The sequence below is a fragment of the Heterodontus francisci genome, chromosome 9 (assembly GCF_036365525.1).
Source record: "Heterodontus francisci isolate sHetFra1 chromosome 9, sHetFra1.hap1, whole genome shotgun sequence".
In the NCBI taxonomy this organism is placed as follows: Eukaryota; Metazoa; Chordata; class Chondrichthyes; order Heterodontiformes; family Heterodontidae; genus Heterodontus; species Heterodontus francisci.
Window position 1 is genome coordinate 115,422,078 of NC_090379.1, and position 16,585 is coordinate 115,438,662.

Sequence of the window (16,585 nt, forward strand, 5' to 3'; positions counted from 1 at the left end):
GGATGTGAAACAAGAATTACTGCCTCCTTTCCAAATGGTTTTAATAATCCAGTTATTGTACCAGAACAGTACCTTAATCAGATGGTTGGAGGATAGGTGGATTACATTCACGTAACTTAATTTTTTTTGTGAACTTCATGTTTTGGGAGAGTTTCTCAATAAGTGATTGTGAAATTATACAGTGCAATTGATTTAAAATGTCATTTTGACAGAGAAATTGCTAAATTACAATTGACAAAACAGAAATCTAGTATGTTAGACTGAATTTTGAAATGCAATGTCAGCTTTATCCTTCTATGTAATAAAGGCAGTTTTGATGCCAGGAATACCATTTGTGAAGTATGTTTGCTTATGTGTCTCTCCTCCAGAGAACATGCGGAAGGATCGAGTATAATTGCGCATGTGGATGACAAGATAGCAAGCATCAGAAATATAAAGGTAAGTGGCCCTCTGTTTGGAATGATACCTCAAAGTGGCATTATATCCTAATCCAGATCAACTGAGGATCTTGTCTTTAAATATTAAAATTTTCAACATTATTTTCTTGAATGCAGTTGCTTTTACAAAAGGTCCTTTGTGATCAGGAGTTGCTTGCATGCAAGCATAAAAAATTAAGTGCAGACCTCTCTTTTTGAGATACTGATCGTAGAATCTTATGAAACAGGAGGCCATTCAGCCCTGTGCTAGCTCTTTGAAAGAGTTATCCAATTAGACTCATTCCCCTGCAAATTTTTCATTTAGAACTGCTTCCTAATTTAGTATTGTCAAAGATAGTAAACAGATCATTTTTTTTAGGCAGTTTAGGGTGGAATTTATAGTTTCTGTCCTTGAGGATGTCCTTTGTTAAAAATATCTGGAGAACTATTCTCCATTTCTAATTCTGATATCATGATCTCTGATGCCTTCTTTCATAAGTATTGTTAGTGGCTGAGAGTAGTTAGTATAAACAGGAAGTCTCAGCTTGTCGGGAAAGAATTCTTGATTATGTAGGAGCTTTAACCCATTGAATGCTGAAAGCTCTTAGCTTTAAATATGCACTTTAAGCTGTGGTGTGGAAATCACATCTTTTATATCATAAGATATCAGCTTTGCCATAGTGTTTTTCAAAGTCCACTTAGAGATTTATGCATTAGAATTAGAGAAAGGTTAAGAAAGACTTGGGGAACAATTCTCAATTTCTTAATCCACACCTTAAGAATCGTAGGACATTAATGAACAGAAACAGGTCATTTAGCCCAACAGTTTTGTGCCCATCTTTTTCTCCACCTGCTTTAATCCCACTCTCCTGCTCCCTTGCCTTACACATTAAAAAAAAACCTCTCTATTCCAGCAAGTATCAAATTCCCTTTTAAAGTAACTTGTAGACTCTGCATCACTCCACATAAGAGACTGTTAACAAAATGAGACTGCATGGAATTGGAGGCAACATATTGGCTTGGAGAGGGAATTGGTTTGGAGGTTGGAGACAGACAATATGGATAATGGATATGTGCTCAAATTGACAGGATGTGACTAGTGTCCTCCCCGGGATCTGTATTGGGGCTACATTTTTTCACTGTATTTATAAATTACTTGGTTGAAGGAATAGTCATATATCTAAGTTAGGTGGCACAGTAAATAGTGTAGCTGAAAGCAGAAAGTTACAAAGTGCCATTGATAGATTAAGTGAGTGGGTAAAACTCTGGCAGATGGAGTTCAATGCAGGAAAGTCAGAGGTCATCCAATTGGGACCCAAGAAAGATAGATCAGAGTATTTTCTAAATGGTGAGAAGCTAGGAACCATGGATCAGCAGAGAGAGTGAGTGGTTCAAGTATAGAAATCACTAAAATGTAATGGACAGGTACAAAAAAAACTAAAAAGGTGAGTGAAACGTCGGTGTTTATCTCGGGGCCTAGAATGCAAAGATGTGGAAGTTATGTTACAGCTATACAGATCTCTGGTTAGACCTCGCCTGGAATAACTGTGTTCTGTTCTGGGCAGCACACCTCAGGAAGGATATTGTGGCCTTGGAGGGGGTGCAGCGCAGATTCACCAGAATGATACCGGGTCTAAAAGTGTTAAATATGAGGAAAGGTGGCTTGTATTCCTTTGAATGTAAAAGATTAAGGGATGATCTAATTGAGGTGTCAAAATGATTCAAGAATTTGACAGGATAGTTAGAGAGAAGCTATTTGCTCTTTTGGGAGAGTCCAGAACAAGGAGGTATAACCTTAAAATTAGCACTAGGCCATTCGGGGATGATGTCTTCACTTCATTCCACAAAGGGCACCGGAAATCAGGAACTCTCTCCTCAAAAACCAGTTGTCGCTGGGGGCCAATTGAAATTTGAAAACTGAGGTTGATAGATTTTTGTTAGACAATGGTATAGTGAGTTATGGTTGGTAGATGGATTTAAAATACAGATCAACCATGATCTAATTCAGTGGCAGAACAGGCTCAAGGGGCCAAATAACCTTCTCTGTTTGTATGTTCCATACAGCATTGCTGATCGGAAGAGGATTCCACATCCTAACCATGCTCTTTACATAGGATTTTTTTTCCGAACCTCCTTTAATTTTTCCCCCTCTTTTTGCTATCTCATCGACTTTTTACATCTTACTTTTTCATAACTCTTTGTAACCTTGAAGACACTATTGAGTACCCCTTTAACGTTGTTGGCTTTAGCAAAAGGACCTCCCACCTCCCACATCTCTGTTTATAACTGTAACCTTTTACCCTCATAACATCCTGGTGAATCTCCGCTGCACCTTTTCCATTGCTTTCATACCCTTCCAGTAATAGGGTGCCCAGAATTGCGCCCAATACATCAACTATGTCTAGGTACAAAGCCAAAGATTCTGATTTAGCATTATTTACTTGCATAGCCATATGCCCACACCATGCTCCTTCATGAAAATTTTTAGCTTTTACTATATATTCTTGAATAAACTTGTGTCCTGTTGGTGCAGTATTTGGCACATTTAAAAAAAAATCGCAATGTTTCGCAGCAGTATGCCATGAAACGGGTAAGTCATTTGTTGGCTTTGCCCAGTAATGGTCACTCGCGCCTCCTTGACTTTTGAGAAAAGCACAGTACTCGGGACTGCACCTTGTGGTAAGAGTGGAAGTTCACAGGATTGGTTGCGAGATGTCTCATCATGTCACTTGCCCTCACCATATGATGCTGCCTGCTGCTAATTGGGTTATGGCAGGACTCCACACATGTGAACACAACAGTTTTCAGTCCTCTCACTGCTGATGAGATTTCAGAAGTGTCTGATCTTGAGTTAGATTTTACAACATCTCTTAATATAAGCATTGATCTCAAAGGCTTCTCCAAATTCTGACCTCAAAGCACAATGAGGAGTTTTGATAGAGTAGATAGGGAGAATCTGTTTCCAGTGGCAGGAGGATCGGTAACCAGAGGACACAGGTTGAAGATAATTAGCAAAAGAACCAGAAGGGAGATGAGCGGATTTTTTTTTTTACATGGCAAATTATGAACTGCAGGGATAGTGGAAGCAGATTCAGTAACAACTTTCAAAAGGGAATTGCTCATATGCTTAAAACGGGAGAATTTGCAGAGCGAAGGGGAAAGAGTAGGTTAGTGGGACTAATTGCACAGCCGTTTCAAATAGCCAGCACAGGGACGATGAGCCAACTGGCCTCCTTACATAATGTATCATTCTTTGATTCTATGAAGTGCAGTGAATTGCTGGAGATATTGAATGAACTTTCTATTGTAAGCCATGACTAGACTGCTGCCATTTCCTGACCTGCATTAAGAGAAAAATTAAGTTGGGATGGAAATGATGACGAAGGAGAGGTGAATCTAAGTTGTAAAATTTACACTAGATAAAAGGAACAAACAGTTTGATAGGTTAGTTTTTTGACTTGCATATGACTTGACTATTTTCATTGTAGCTTTTCAGCTTCTCCCGACAGCCTACACTTGCAATACATATATTGGGAGTTGTGTTGCATATATAGGGCATTTCATGACCTCGGGGTATCCTAAAGCACTTTACAGCCAATGAAGTATTTTTGAAGTGTAGTAACATTATAATGGGTTAAAATCTTCGCGTTACTCCCTTCCTAACAGCACTGTGGGTGCACCTACCCCACATGGACTGCAGCGGTTCAAGAAGCCTTCTCTAGGGCAATTCGGGATGAGCCATAAATGCTGTCCTAGCCAGTGATGCCCACATCCCATGAACGAATTTAAAAAAAAGTAGGAAACTTGGCAACCAATTTGTGTAAAGCAAGCTCCCACAGCAGCAATGAGATAATCTGTTATTTAGTTATGTTGGTTGAGGTTAACTATTGACCAGGACACTGGGGAGAACGCCCCTGCTGTTCTTCGAAAAGTGCTATGGCATCCTTTATGTCCACATAAGGCAGATGGGGTAATTATGGCTCTCGCATTAGTATTAAATCAAATATTTCCCACTGTATTAAGGTTTCCTGACCTGAATCAGAATCCAGAAAAGCACAACTGTTGCATAACAGAGCAGAAGTTCCCCATTGGGACCCATGTAGAGCACGGTGTGCTAGTTTAAAGAAAAGGGATGCAACAGCAAACTCTGCAGCTCGGAGCTGACGGACTTTTAAGATTGACGTGTTGCACACACTTCAGTTCCTCCAGCTATTTTTTTTTTTAACTTTGCAAAACATAGCTTTATTTGTCGTGTAGATACACCGACAGTTTATGCAGTGCTGGAGGAAGCCATTGCGGCGCGTCTGGGCTTCGGGGTGGTCCCTTCACGGAATCCATTCCTGAATCTGCGATACACCACCTTCAAGTGCCTCATGCGGCCTGTACCAGTTGTGTTTCTCCTTTTGGCTTTAGTACTCCAGTTGTACTTCCTCTTTCTCTTGGCAGGGTAGGCACATTTACCACAGGTCGATTTCTGCAGGTGAAATGCTTTGGCCCCACACCGCCGGCAAAGCGTGTGGGTCTTGTTCCGCCTCTTACCAAATGACGATGTCCCCTTCGTCATTTTCACTGCACGCTCGAGAGTTCCTCCAGCTATAATACTCATTCACCTCGGAAAACTGGGAGGTGCTAAGGTTCTGATTTACTGCGTTGCTGTGACTACACTCGACTGCACCTCACCAAAATCATTTTGACAAAAGACTTCAGATTTTTGCTCTCCCAGTTTGCCTATCACTTTCTTTAGGAGGGTACGTTCTGAAGAATAAAGATTAAAAGAAAAATATAACATATTGTACCTCAGCAAACTGTGTTCTGCTATATTGTAGAGAATGATGCATACTGATTTCAGTAATATAGTGCTTGGCAGAAATAATCCTCTCGGGAGGGCTTGGCTGGTGGTTGTAAATCAGGGGGATGCAAGATTCCTCAGTGGATCTGTGCTTATTAAATAAATATAGACATGCAATTCTAGCTACAGAACAGCAAATCAAAAAATGAGAAAGGAAATAAATGTCTCAATAGAGAAAAACAATGAAAAAAGTTCACCTTTTGAACTTTTTCAACTGCACGTGGATTAATTTGATTAGGATATGGAATAATGGAGTGATTGGAAGTACATAATCCAGTCAAAGGTTCACCATAAGACTGAAGTTTGGCTGTCATTTGAACTGCAAGGTTAGATTAACTGCAATATTATAGAATCACTGAAGGGTATTAAATTTATTGATATAGTTGATTTCTTGGAATGGATTAAGTGCTGTACTTTTCTCCAAACAAACTCAAGGCATGAAGATTGGGAATTAATCCCTGCAGGTTTATGCAGAGATGATTTCTAGTTGACTGAAAATAATGCATCGATCACTTGATCAGCCCAATAACTTATTGGTTAAGGAACCTTGGACATGACCATGAGCTGACATTCCATGGTGCAGCTTGTCAGAGCTCCATCTCCCATATTGCTTCCGTCTTTCATTATTCTTTTGTTTCATAAACTGCAGCTGCATGTATAGCATATAGTTGGCTACTTGTAATAAAGTTAGTCCATCGAACTAGTATGAATGTAGCATAATGTAATCCATTCCGTATAGTAAAGCTAATTGGGAGTAATATGTATTTATTTCTCGAGTAAGTTGTGGCTTTCAGTAAAATATGCAGATAAACAAGTCCAGGGAACTCTGGATGGCAAGGGATATAGAGGATTGAATAAGGAAAGAAAGGAGGCTTATGGCAGATTCATAGGGCTGAAAACAGTGGAGGCCCAAGAGGAGTATAGAAAGTGTGGTGGGGTATTTAAAAAAGGTAATTAGGAGAGTGAAGAGGGGGCATGAAAAAACACTGGCGGGCAAGATAAGAGAAAATCCCAAGGTGTTTTACAAGGATATTAAGGGCAAGGGGATAACCAGGGAAAGAGTAGAGCCCATTAAGGACCAAAGAAAGAATCTGTTTGTGGAACCGGAGGACATAGGTGAGATTTTAAATGATTACTTTTCATCTGTATTCACAATGGAGAAGGACGATGTAGGTGTAGATATCAAGGAGGGAGACTGTGATATACTCGAACAAATTAACATTGAAAGGGAGTAAGTATTAGCTGTTTTAGTGGGCTTAAAAGTGGATAAATCCCCAGGCCCAGATGAGATGTATCCCAGGCTGTTATGTGAGGCAAGGGAGGAGATAGCAGGGGCTCTGACACAAATTTTCAAATCCTCTCTGGCCACAGGGGAGGTGCCAGAGGACTGGAGGACAACAAATGTGGTACCATTATTCAAGAAGGGTAGCGTTGATAAACCAGGTAATTACAGGCCGGTGAGTCTAACATCAGTGGTAGGGAAACTACTGGAAAAAAATCTGAGGGACAGGATTAATCTTCACTTGGAGAGGCAGGGATTAATCAAGAATAGTCAGCATGGCGTTGTCAGGGGGAGATCATGTCTAACAAACTTGATTGAATTTTTCAAGAAGGTGACTAGATGTGTAGATGAGGGTAAAGCAGTTGATGTAGTCTACATGGACTTCAGTAAGGCTTTTGATAAGTCCTGCATGGGAGATTGGTTAAGAAGGTAAGAGCCCATGGGATCCAGGGCAATTTGGCACATTGGATCCAAAATTGGCTTAGTGGCAGGAGGCAGAGGGTGATGGTTGAGGGTTGTTTTTGGGATTGGAAGCCTGTGACCAGTGGTGTACTGCAGGGATCGGTGCTGGGACCCTTGCTGTTTGTAGTGTACATTAATGATTTAGACGTGAATATAGGAGGTATGATCAGTAAGTTCACAGATGACACGAAAATTGGTGGTGTAGTAAATAGTGAGGAGGAAAGCCTTAGATTACAGGATGATATAGATAGGCTGGTAAGATGGGCGGAGCAGTGGCAAATGGAATTTAATCCTGAGAAGTGTGAAGTGATGCATTTTGGGAGGACTAACAAGGTAAGGGAATATACAATGGATGGTAGGACCCTAGAAAATACAGAAGGTCAGAGGAATCTTGGTGCGCTTGTCCATCGAGCACTGAAGGCAGCAGCACGGGTAGGTAGATAAGGTGGTTAGGAAGGCATATGGGATACTTGCCTTTATTAGCCGAGGCATAGAATATAACAGCAGGGAGGTTATGATGGAACTGTATAAAATACTAGTTCGGCCACAGCTTGAGTACTGTATACCATTCTGGTCACCACTCTAGGAAGGATGTGATTGCACTGGAGAGGGTGCAGATGAGATTCACCAGGATGTTGCCTGGGCTGGAGCTATGAAGAAAGACTGGACCATCTAGGGTTGTTTTTCTTAGAGCAGAGAAGGCTGACGGGGGACCTGATTGAGGTATACAAAATTATGAGGGGCATTGATAGGGTAGATGGGAAGAAACTTTTTCCCTTAGCGGAGGTGTCAGTAACCAGGGGGCATAGATTTAAAGGAAGGGGCAGGAGGTTTAGAGGGATTTGAGGAGAAATGTTTTCACCCAGAGGGTTGTTGGAATCTGGAACACACTGCCTGAAGGGCCGGTAGAGGCAGGAACCCTCACAACATTTAAGAAGCATTTAGATGAGCACTTAAAACGCTATAGCATTCAAGGCTATGGGCCAAGTGGTGGAAAATGGGATTAGAATAGATAGGTGCTTGATGGCTGGCACGGACACGATGGTCAGAAGGGCCTGTTTCTGTGCTGCATAACTGTGACTCTAAACTCAGTGTTCCTGCACTCCTTGTGGGAAGCTGTGCTTGAAGAGAGCGTGGATCAAAGATGGGCTACAACATTGCCATATATTCGATGCCATGTGAAATCTTCTAGTGCTGCTGCTTGTTGAGAGTGCGGCTGTGCTGAATTGATATCATAGCATTCCAGCTTTCAGTAATTTAGTACCGTTTTATGGGTTATTAAGACCTTATTAAGCAGTCATTCCAGGATTAAATTTAATCGGAGATAGCATTTTCTAAAAGAAGCTGTTAATGTTGACAAAGCAGGTGATAAAACAATGTGTTTAGTCTGAGCCAGAGTGCTGCATTTTGAAGTAGCTACTTGTTTAAATGTGGGTAATCATCACTCATGTTTCATTAACCAAAAAGGAAAGTTGTCTGGCAGCATCTGTGAAAAGAGAAGCAGAGTTAACGTTTCGGATCAGTGACCCTTCTTTGGACCGAAATGTTAACTCTGCTTCTCTTTTCACAGATGCTGCCAGACCTGCTGAGTGGTTCCAGCATTTCTTGTTTTTATTTCAGATTTCCAGCATCCGCAGTATTTTGCTTTTATTTTAGGAAAATTGTCTGTTGTATCTCAGTCAGTACATGTCACCATCCTTTATCTGCTGTCATTGCTAATTGACACGGGTTTACATGGGTTTGTGGGCTTGACAAAAACATGAGTCACCAGCCATGGATTTTGTATTGTAATCTGATACTGTACATTGGCATCTATAATGACGCTCAGTACCATTGTAGCTATGTTGATATTGAAATGTTTCAAATTAAAACAAATTTTGCACTCGGAAAGTCAGAAATTCAAAATAAATTTTTTTTTAAAAGTATTTCTTTGCCCACTTATTGAAATTCATTTTGATGTGGCCCTGTGTTGTGCCATTCCCATGGTTGGAAAGATGGAGCTGAATGTTTGTTTGTTTGTTCCTGACCTCCACCAATGCCACTGTATAACCAGTGGCCAAGAACTGCTGAACAGCAGCCTGGGATGACTTCCCACGGGGTGGCGCAGTGGTTAGCACCGCAGCCTCACGGCTCCAGCGACCCGGGTTCAATTCTGGGTACTGCCTGTGTTGAGTTTGCAAGTTCTCTCTGTGTCTGCGTGGGTTTTCTCCGGGTGCTCCGGTTTCCTCCCACAGCCAAAAGACTTGCAGGTTGGTAGGTAAATTGGCCGTTATAAATTGTCCCTGGTATAGGTAGCTGGTAGGGAAATATAGGGACAGGTGGGGATGTGGTAGAAATATGGGATTAGTGTAGGATGAGGATAAATGGGTGGTTGATGATCGGCACAGACTCGGTGGGCCGAAGGACCTGTTTCAGTGCTGTATCTCTAAACTAAACTAAACTATAAGGTTTAATTTATTATATCAAGAAGAAATATTGGGTGCTTGTGATAAAGGGATGGCAATATGTGGAAGCTATGGAAAGGGTGCAGAGGAGATTTACTAGGATGTTGCCTGGTATGGAGGGAAGGTCTTACGAGGAAAGGCTGAGGGACTTGAGGTTGTTTTCGTTGGAGAGAAGGAGGAGGAGAGGTGACTTAATAGAGACATATAAGATAATCAGAGGGTTAGATAGGGTGGATAGTGAGAGTCTTTTTCCTCGGATGGTGATGGCAAACACGAGGGGACATAGCTTTAAGTTGAGGGGTGATAGATATAGGACAGATGTGAGAGGTAGTTTCTTTACTCAGAGAGTAGTAGGGGCGTGGAACGCCCTGCCTGCAACAGTAGTAGACTCGCCAACTTTAAGGGCATTTAAGTGGTCATTGGATAGACATATGGATGAAAATGGAATAGTGTAGGTCAGATGGTTTCACAGGTCGGCGCAACATCGAGGGCCGAAGGGCCTGTACTGCGCTGTAATGTTCTAATTCTAATTCTAAATAATAGAAAATGGCATATTAATTTCTCAAATGTTTGATTTTAATATATGTGGCACGAATATGTGGAGCATCCCACTTGATTTATTCTGTTACTGTATTTGAAAGAATTTATATTGCACATTCTTGGACATTTATTTTTACAGACCAAACTTCTGGCCTGTTGATATTTAATACAAAATTTGTTGCACTCTGAATTTTTAAAAATCATAAATAAAATTAAACAATGAATTATGAATGTTGTTTTAAGGTTGTTGGAGGTAATTCATCAGTGTGATCCATATACAATGAATGCCCTCGGATCAATGACGTTGCATGAGCATTCCAATGAGATGAAAGTCCTTTTTCTATCCTGATGTTTGGTGTTTTTGGAGTGTACCTCATTTTGACGAAACCCTGATCATTGACGGCAGGTTTCATTTTCAGTTCAGTGATTTACTGCTTTTCTTGGCCATCATAAATATAACTGACAATCAGCTAATCGAATAAAAGTTAGTATAATTGGCACAGACCTCACAAAATGCTAAGTGCATAGAATTTAAAATGTGCAGTTAGTAGGTGAAATTGGCTTTTAAATCTGACTTTGTTTTCTGAATCCTGTACCAGCTGGACTCCCGGCTTGATAGCCCTGGGGATACAAGGGAGCGGAATATAGAGTTCACCTTTGATTACTGTTACTGGTCAGCGGATTCTAACTCTGCCAACTTTGCACCTCAGGAGCTTGTGAGTATTGTGAACTGTCATCCAATTTCTTATTATCCATTGCAGCCTCTTTTATTTTCAAAAAGTGCGCTATGGTTGTTGTCCACTGTTTTAAAATGAAAGCTGGCTGATATGCAGACTCTTGGCAAAGTCCACCAAAAGTAGATGCAGGGGAAAACAATTTTTTTGATAAAGTGATGTACAACTGTGCTGAGTGTGGACTGCAGCACTACTACATTTGCATTCCTCCATTGAGATTCACACCTAGTATGGAACCTTGCTGTATGAATTCATACTTTGACCCCATACGGTATAGAAGGGATAGCAGACTCTTAGAGCAAGTAAGAATGCTATGTACTGGAATTTTTGAATGTTTAACCTTCTGATTCAGAAATAAGCCCTACCAATGGAGCCAAGCTGACACTTAAGTGCTGTTCATTTTTTTTTATGGTCTTCTTACTTGGAATGTCCACTCACTCCTAAAGCTGTCCCTGAAGGGGATTCTTTCAGGCATTTAAATATTGCATCTAAAAGGACAATGAAGTTAACATTTTGTAGGCTTATGCATTTATTATGCATAATTCTCACCTGTTAGTAGTTTTTTAAATGCAATGTTGATGATGTGTTGAGCTAATTGGGGGTGAAGTTGATCAACAGCAGTAACACGAAAAAGGCCTTGTAGCGAATTGGCAAGTTAATTGAAAATAAAATTGAGTGGGGTGTAAAAGAGACTGCTGATTCTCTGAGAGCTTGTTCTTCGCTACTGCTGCAGATCAGTTTCACTCCTATTAACTGCTTGATGTGTGTTTAATATGTGGATAATTAATAGCTGTCAGTGATTTGAGATTGTAATCCAATCATCTTTGTGGGGTAAGGCAAATAGTATTGTAAACCATAAGAGCAAAGCTTGAATGGTTTATGTTTGCCACCTGAACCCAGGTATTAGATTGCTGTCTTAAATTTAGCTAGTAATATATGACTCCTTATAACATGTATAAGGTTTCAAATTTCCTTTCTGATTTTTTTTCTATCCTTATGTTAGTGTTGCAGATGCATTACTGCATGAGATGGGTAAAGGATGTTACTCGTTTATATTATGTTGGACCCGAAGAGTAGGTTTTTTTTTCTAGTGATTTGGACGAAGATTAATTTATCTTGTGCGTGCAGTATATTGTACTTGGCATTAAGTTTTTCGCCTTCAGGTAGAATTCTGAATTAAATATGAACAAATATAGTGTAAATCAGGAGCAACTGTTTCCACAGGCAGGAGGGTTGGCAACCAGAAAACATAGGTTAAAGTTAATTTGTAAAAACCCCATGGGGCAAATAAGACTTTTTTTTATATACAGCGAGTTACGATGATCTGGAATGCACTCCCTGAAAGGGCAGTGGACGTAGATTCATTGGTAATATTTACAAAGGAATTTGATAAATAGTTGAAAAGGAAAAAAATTCCAGGGCTTTAGGGAAAGAGCAGGGGAGTGGAACTAATTGGGGAGCTTTTTGCAAGAGGCGGCACAGGCACGATGGGTTGAATGGCCTCCTTCTGTACAATATGATGTGATTCTCATGCAAGTACCAGCAGGTCAGTGGTTTGTACACAAACCCAGTCAAATGCTATTGAGATCTTAAATGTGGAAATTTGTGTAATTACTTTTCAGTTAAGCAAAACTCAAGGCCATTCCTTATTTTATTTCTAATCCCTGGCAATTCCACAAATATGGTACTCAAAGCCAGATAATTCATTAATACCAAGCAACATTCTCCTCATAAAAGTTAGCAGCAGCTCGTCTTAAAAGAAAATAAACCTGGACATCGCTTGGTCTGCATCTGAATGTTCCATTTGAGGAAAAGGAAAAGTCTTTAAAAGCTGCGTTTTGATAGTTTATTTGTTATAGATAACCAGTTTCGTGGAGAAGACAAAATGCAAAGAGCATAATGTGTAACTGCGATTGTCAGAAATCATCAGCTCATCTTAAATCTTTTCTGCCTCAATTTGTGCACAACCAACCATGGAAAAGGTGTTGAGTATTGACAAACTCATAGTTCATGTTCCAGCTTACAATCCTGTAAAAGAAAAGGCAATTTTTCTTGCAGAATGCTAATAAGACACATTAATTGAGATACTATCAGTTTAAAAAGTTGATGGTTGCATGTGCATACTGAACTTAGATTTTCCCCCATACTTGTCCAACTGTAGACTGTAAACGGTAACTTCACTTGTGCTTCCCCTCTTCCTGAAATCTATGTGATTTAAAAACCCAAGATTGGCATTCTCTCAACTGGTAGATTTACTCCAGATCTTCTCTTCTGCACCTTGATGGTGTCATGCATTGTGCGATTTGTCCCTTCACCTAGGATATGTGTTGGAAAAAAATCACATCCATTGGGATGAATTTTACAAGGCGGCGGGTGAAAACAATGGTGGGCCGCATGTCGTGGAGTCGCCACAATCCTGAGCACGACGGCTCATTTAAATAGCCAGGGTGGGCCCCCCCCACCCCGCCAAATCACCTGGATGGGGCAGGCTGTCTGTCCCTGGCAATGGTGTCAGCTGCCTGTGAGCGGGTGCAGACCCATTTTTAAAGGCCTTTGAGCCCTACCATGAAATTTAAATATTTAAAGATGCAGTAAATAAAAAACATAAATATATTTATTTTGCGCCTCTTCCACCCCCCCCCCCAATAACCATGAAATTAATTACTTGACCTCTTTCCCCCCCCCCACCCCTCAAAAAGCACTTATCTTGTCCACCTGACCTCCCCCCCCACCCCACAAAGTGCATAAACCTTCACCTCAAACACTTCCCACCATCCCCTACACTCCCATAATGTTACTTTGACCCTGTTCCCCCTCCCCACCGCACTAATAAACTTACCTCCTGCCCCCTCCCCACAAGTGTTCCACCTCATTTCCCCGGATGGGGATCCGAAGGCGTGGGAGTGCTGGCCAGCAGCAGGAAGATTGCAATGGGATGGAGGGCGGCGGCGAGGTATGATAAATTCATTAATTTAAATATGTTAATGGGGGTCCCGTTGCTGAGCGGGGTGGGGGTGGGGTGTGTGCCGCCACAAGGCCTCGCTGCTGCCAACAATATCGGGCCGGGCCCTCACAGCGTCAGGATGCGTGATGACCCTCTCCTGGAGGCATTTTCCGGCCCCCTGCTATGAACCCGACGTCAGTCTGTAAAATTTAGCCCATTGTATTTAGTGTTAACGTGTTGCATTGGGTTAAGTGTATTACAAGTGTGGAAATATGAACAATATCGATGGCCTTCATGTGATAAGTACGTGACACATCTTCATGAATTTACTTGTCATTCTTCTGAGAACTTAAAACATGTTTGATTTATCTTTTTACAGAAGGTATTGTGTAACAAGTTGTATTAATCTTCCTGTGGTTTTCTGCAAAGAGATGACATGTCTGAGCTTGTTGGCTGCTACCACTTGCCATTTGTGAGGCATGTTCGAAACCCTTGGAGGTCCACTGCAGATTAATGGTAGTGATATTTCTGTTGAGTGTCAGACATAACGAAGAGCTTTGACATCAATTTAAATATTAATGCATCAGATGTTTTAACAGCACCACAAGCATTTAGTACTGAAAAGTATCCCAAGGTTTATAGAGGAAATGTATATATGTAGCTACAGAACCAAAAGAGCTAAATTTGAGAATCATCTTGTTGTCTCGGGAGGTCCAAAGTTTCTTTAGTTTGTGATTTTGAGTGTGTTGTAGAGGGATTAATATGTAAATATGACAGGGTTTGGCTTACCAGGTACATTCATTTTGAAACAAAGGAAGGTGAAGGGTTCCATTACAAGTAATTATAATGTTTCTACATTACAGCCAATTTGAAACCAGAATCTAGGTAGTCTAATAAGTGCAGTAAAATAGGTTCATGTTCTGTGCAAGGACTGTAAACACTTCCTAAATAGTTTGTTATTTAACTGCCCACAGTATACAGCGTGCTTCATTTTGGCTTCTGTGCTGTTTTGTGAGAGGTTTTGATAGAGAAAACTAGAAATATATTCGGATCTAACCTATTCCACAATGATGACATGGTCTCAGCTTCAATCACTAACTCCAGTTGTGAATTCCACAGTCTCTCAAATCTCCCTGCAAATAAAAGTATCGCCTGCTTTCGGACCTGAATCTTCTGCATTTAATCTTGCATCTGTTTCCAGCTATCCTATGCTATCTCTTGCTAATTTTAAATACCTCTGTCATCACCCTGCAGTCTCCTCTATTCGAAAGTAAATAGCCCCAAATGTACTGATTTTTATATTTCCTCATACCAAGTTTGGTCGTGGTGTGCTCTCTCTAAATCCTCAACATCCTTCCAATTGTGTGGACCCCAAAACTGCACACACTTTCCAATCCTGGCTTTATTGCAGTTTTATGTAGATTGACAAACACATTTCATTTTTCATGCGTGTAGACGTAAAACCCAGTATCGCATTTGCTATTCTCATAGCTTTATTCACATGAGGAGCTGCTTTTCATATGTTGTGTACCTGACGTCCCCATTTCCTCTTGCACATCACTCAACATTTCCCCATTTCAAGTATAGTAAGTATAATTATTGTATTTTCAAAATGTAACACTTGAATTCCATCTGTCACGATTTGTCCATTTCACCATTTAGTCAGTATCATCATTCAGCTTCCTTTGGTTCTTGGAGTTATTTACTGTACCTCTTATTTTAGTTTTACCTGCAGATTTGGACTCTGCTCCCTCTAGCCCTATATCCAGATCATTAATGTCTGCAATGAGTGGTGAGTGGTTGGGGGGGTGCGGGGTGGGGGGTTCCCAGAACAGAACCGAACCCTCTGCAACACCCCTGCCCACTTACAGCTATTCTTAGAGACTGTCATTAACTCTATCCTTTCATAGCCAATTTTTGCTCCAATTTATTTGTTTTTCCTCTGGGCAATTAAAAATTTAGATATAACACTAAAATAATAGGATTGAATAAATTAAAGTTCGGAATATGTTTTGAAGGACCGTAGTTCCATAATAAATTGCTTTGAGAAGCTAGATATAGCTAGTGAGTAAGCCGTCGGAACTGATGGCACATTGAATTCTGGTAGGTGATGACACCACTTTGATCAGATAGTCTCACGCCAACTGGATTTATCTTGGCTGCAATATTACTGCAGCCACTTTGCAGCAAATCTTCTTAAAATCTTAAAATTAAAGCTGGGCTGTTCAGGGGTGTTATCAGAAGCACTTCTGTAACCCCCTTCCTCTCCAAAAACCAGTTGAGGCTGGGGCAGAGGGCGTCGGGATAATTTCAAAACTGAGATTGATAGATTCTTGTTCGGCAAGGTTATTAAGTGATGTGGAACCAATCCGGGTAGATGGAGTTATGATGCAGATCAGCCCTGATCTAATGGAATGGTGAAACAGGCTTGAGGGTCTGAATGGCCTGCTCCTGTTCTCCTGTGTTACACTGGCTGACCCATCCGAGTTTCTGCAAGAGTTGTTGCTCTCAGCTCCAGATGAAGCTGTAATGCTCAGTTTGTGTGTGGCCCCTACACATAACTGGCGTGAGCCTACAGTGTTGGACATGCTCTGATGACAAGTTTCACTGGATTTCATCCATTTTGTGTTGGCTCTGAGTGTTATGGTGTAGTTTGCACATTGTGAATCCTTACCTGGAACCTTGTGTCTGGGGGGCCTGAGAAGCATGTCAATTGCCAGTGGAAGTGACATAACTGCTTTATATCACCAATTAAGTGGCGTCATTACTATTTCTCTTCTGTATTTTCTGTACAAAATTGTTAGTATACAGCTTTCATGATTGTGGGCAGATGTGTTTTAAAGTTTAAAAAAAAACTGAGTTCGCCATGGAAGGACCCTTTATGATACCTTGTTTTAGTGTATTACATTGAATA

General features: G+C 40.8%; 2 protein-coding genes across 4 annotated transcripts in view; one reads left to right on the forward strand and one right to left on the reverse strand.

Moving 5' to 3' along the window:
• The window catches only part of stard9 (StAR-related lipid transfer (START) domain containing 9), a 298,527-nt gene that overhangs the window by 11,078 nt on the left and 270,864 nt on the right, over positions 1-16,585 (forward strand). For 2 of the 3 annotated variants that reach the window (XM_068039742.1, XM_068039743.1), the window contains exons 2-3: positions 369-438; positions 10,593-10,709. The exons of the other annotated variant lie outside the window; for it this stretch is intronic. In XM_068039742.1, the coding sequence (XP_067895843.1) occupies positions 369-438; positions 10,593-10,709 (187 nt within the window). The remainder of the gene's footprint in view (positions 1-368; positions 439-10,592; positions 10,710-16,585) is intronic. 3 annotated transcript variants of the gene reach the window in all.
• LOC137373522 (large ribosomal subunit protein eL37) lies at positions 4,629-4,995 on the reverse strand. The gene has a single exon (XM_068038396.1). It carries the CDS (start codon positions 4,978-4,980, stop codon positions 4,687-4,689), a length of 294 nt encoding a protein of 97 aa, XP_067894497.1. The 5' UTR covers positions 4,981-4,995; the 3' UTR covers positions 4,629-4,686.

Bases quoted from the DNA above. Each gene is read 5' to 3' on its own strand.
- LOC137373522 (XM_068038396.1), bottom strand. From the start codon at position 4,980: ATGACGAAGGGGACATCGTCATTTGGTAAGAGGCGGAACAAGACCCAC.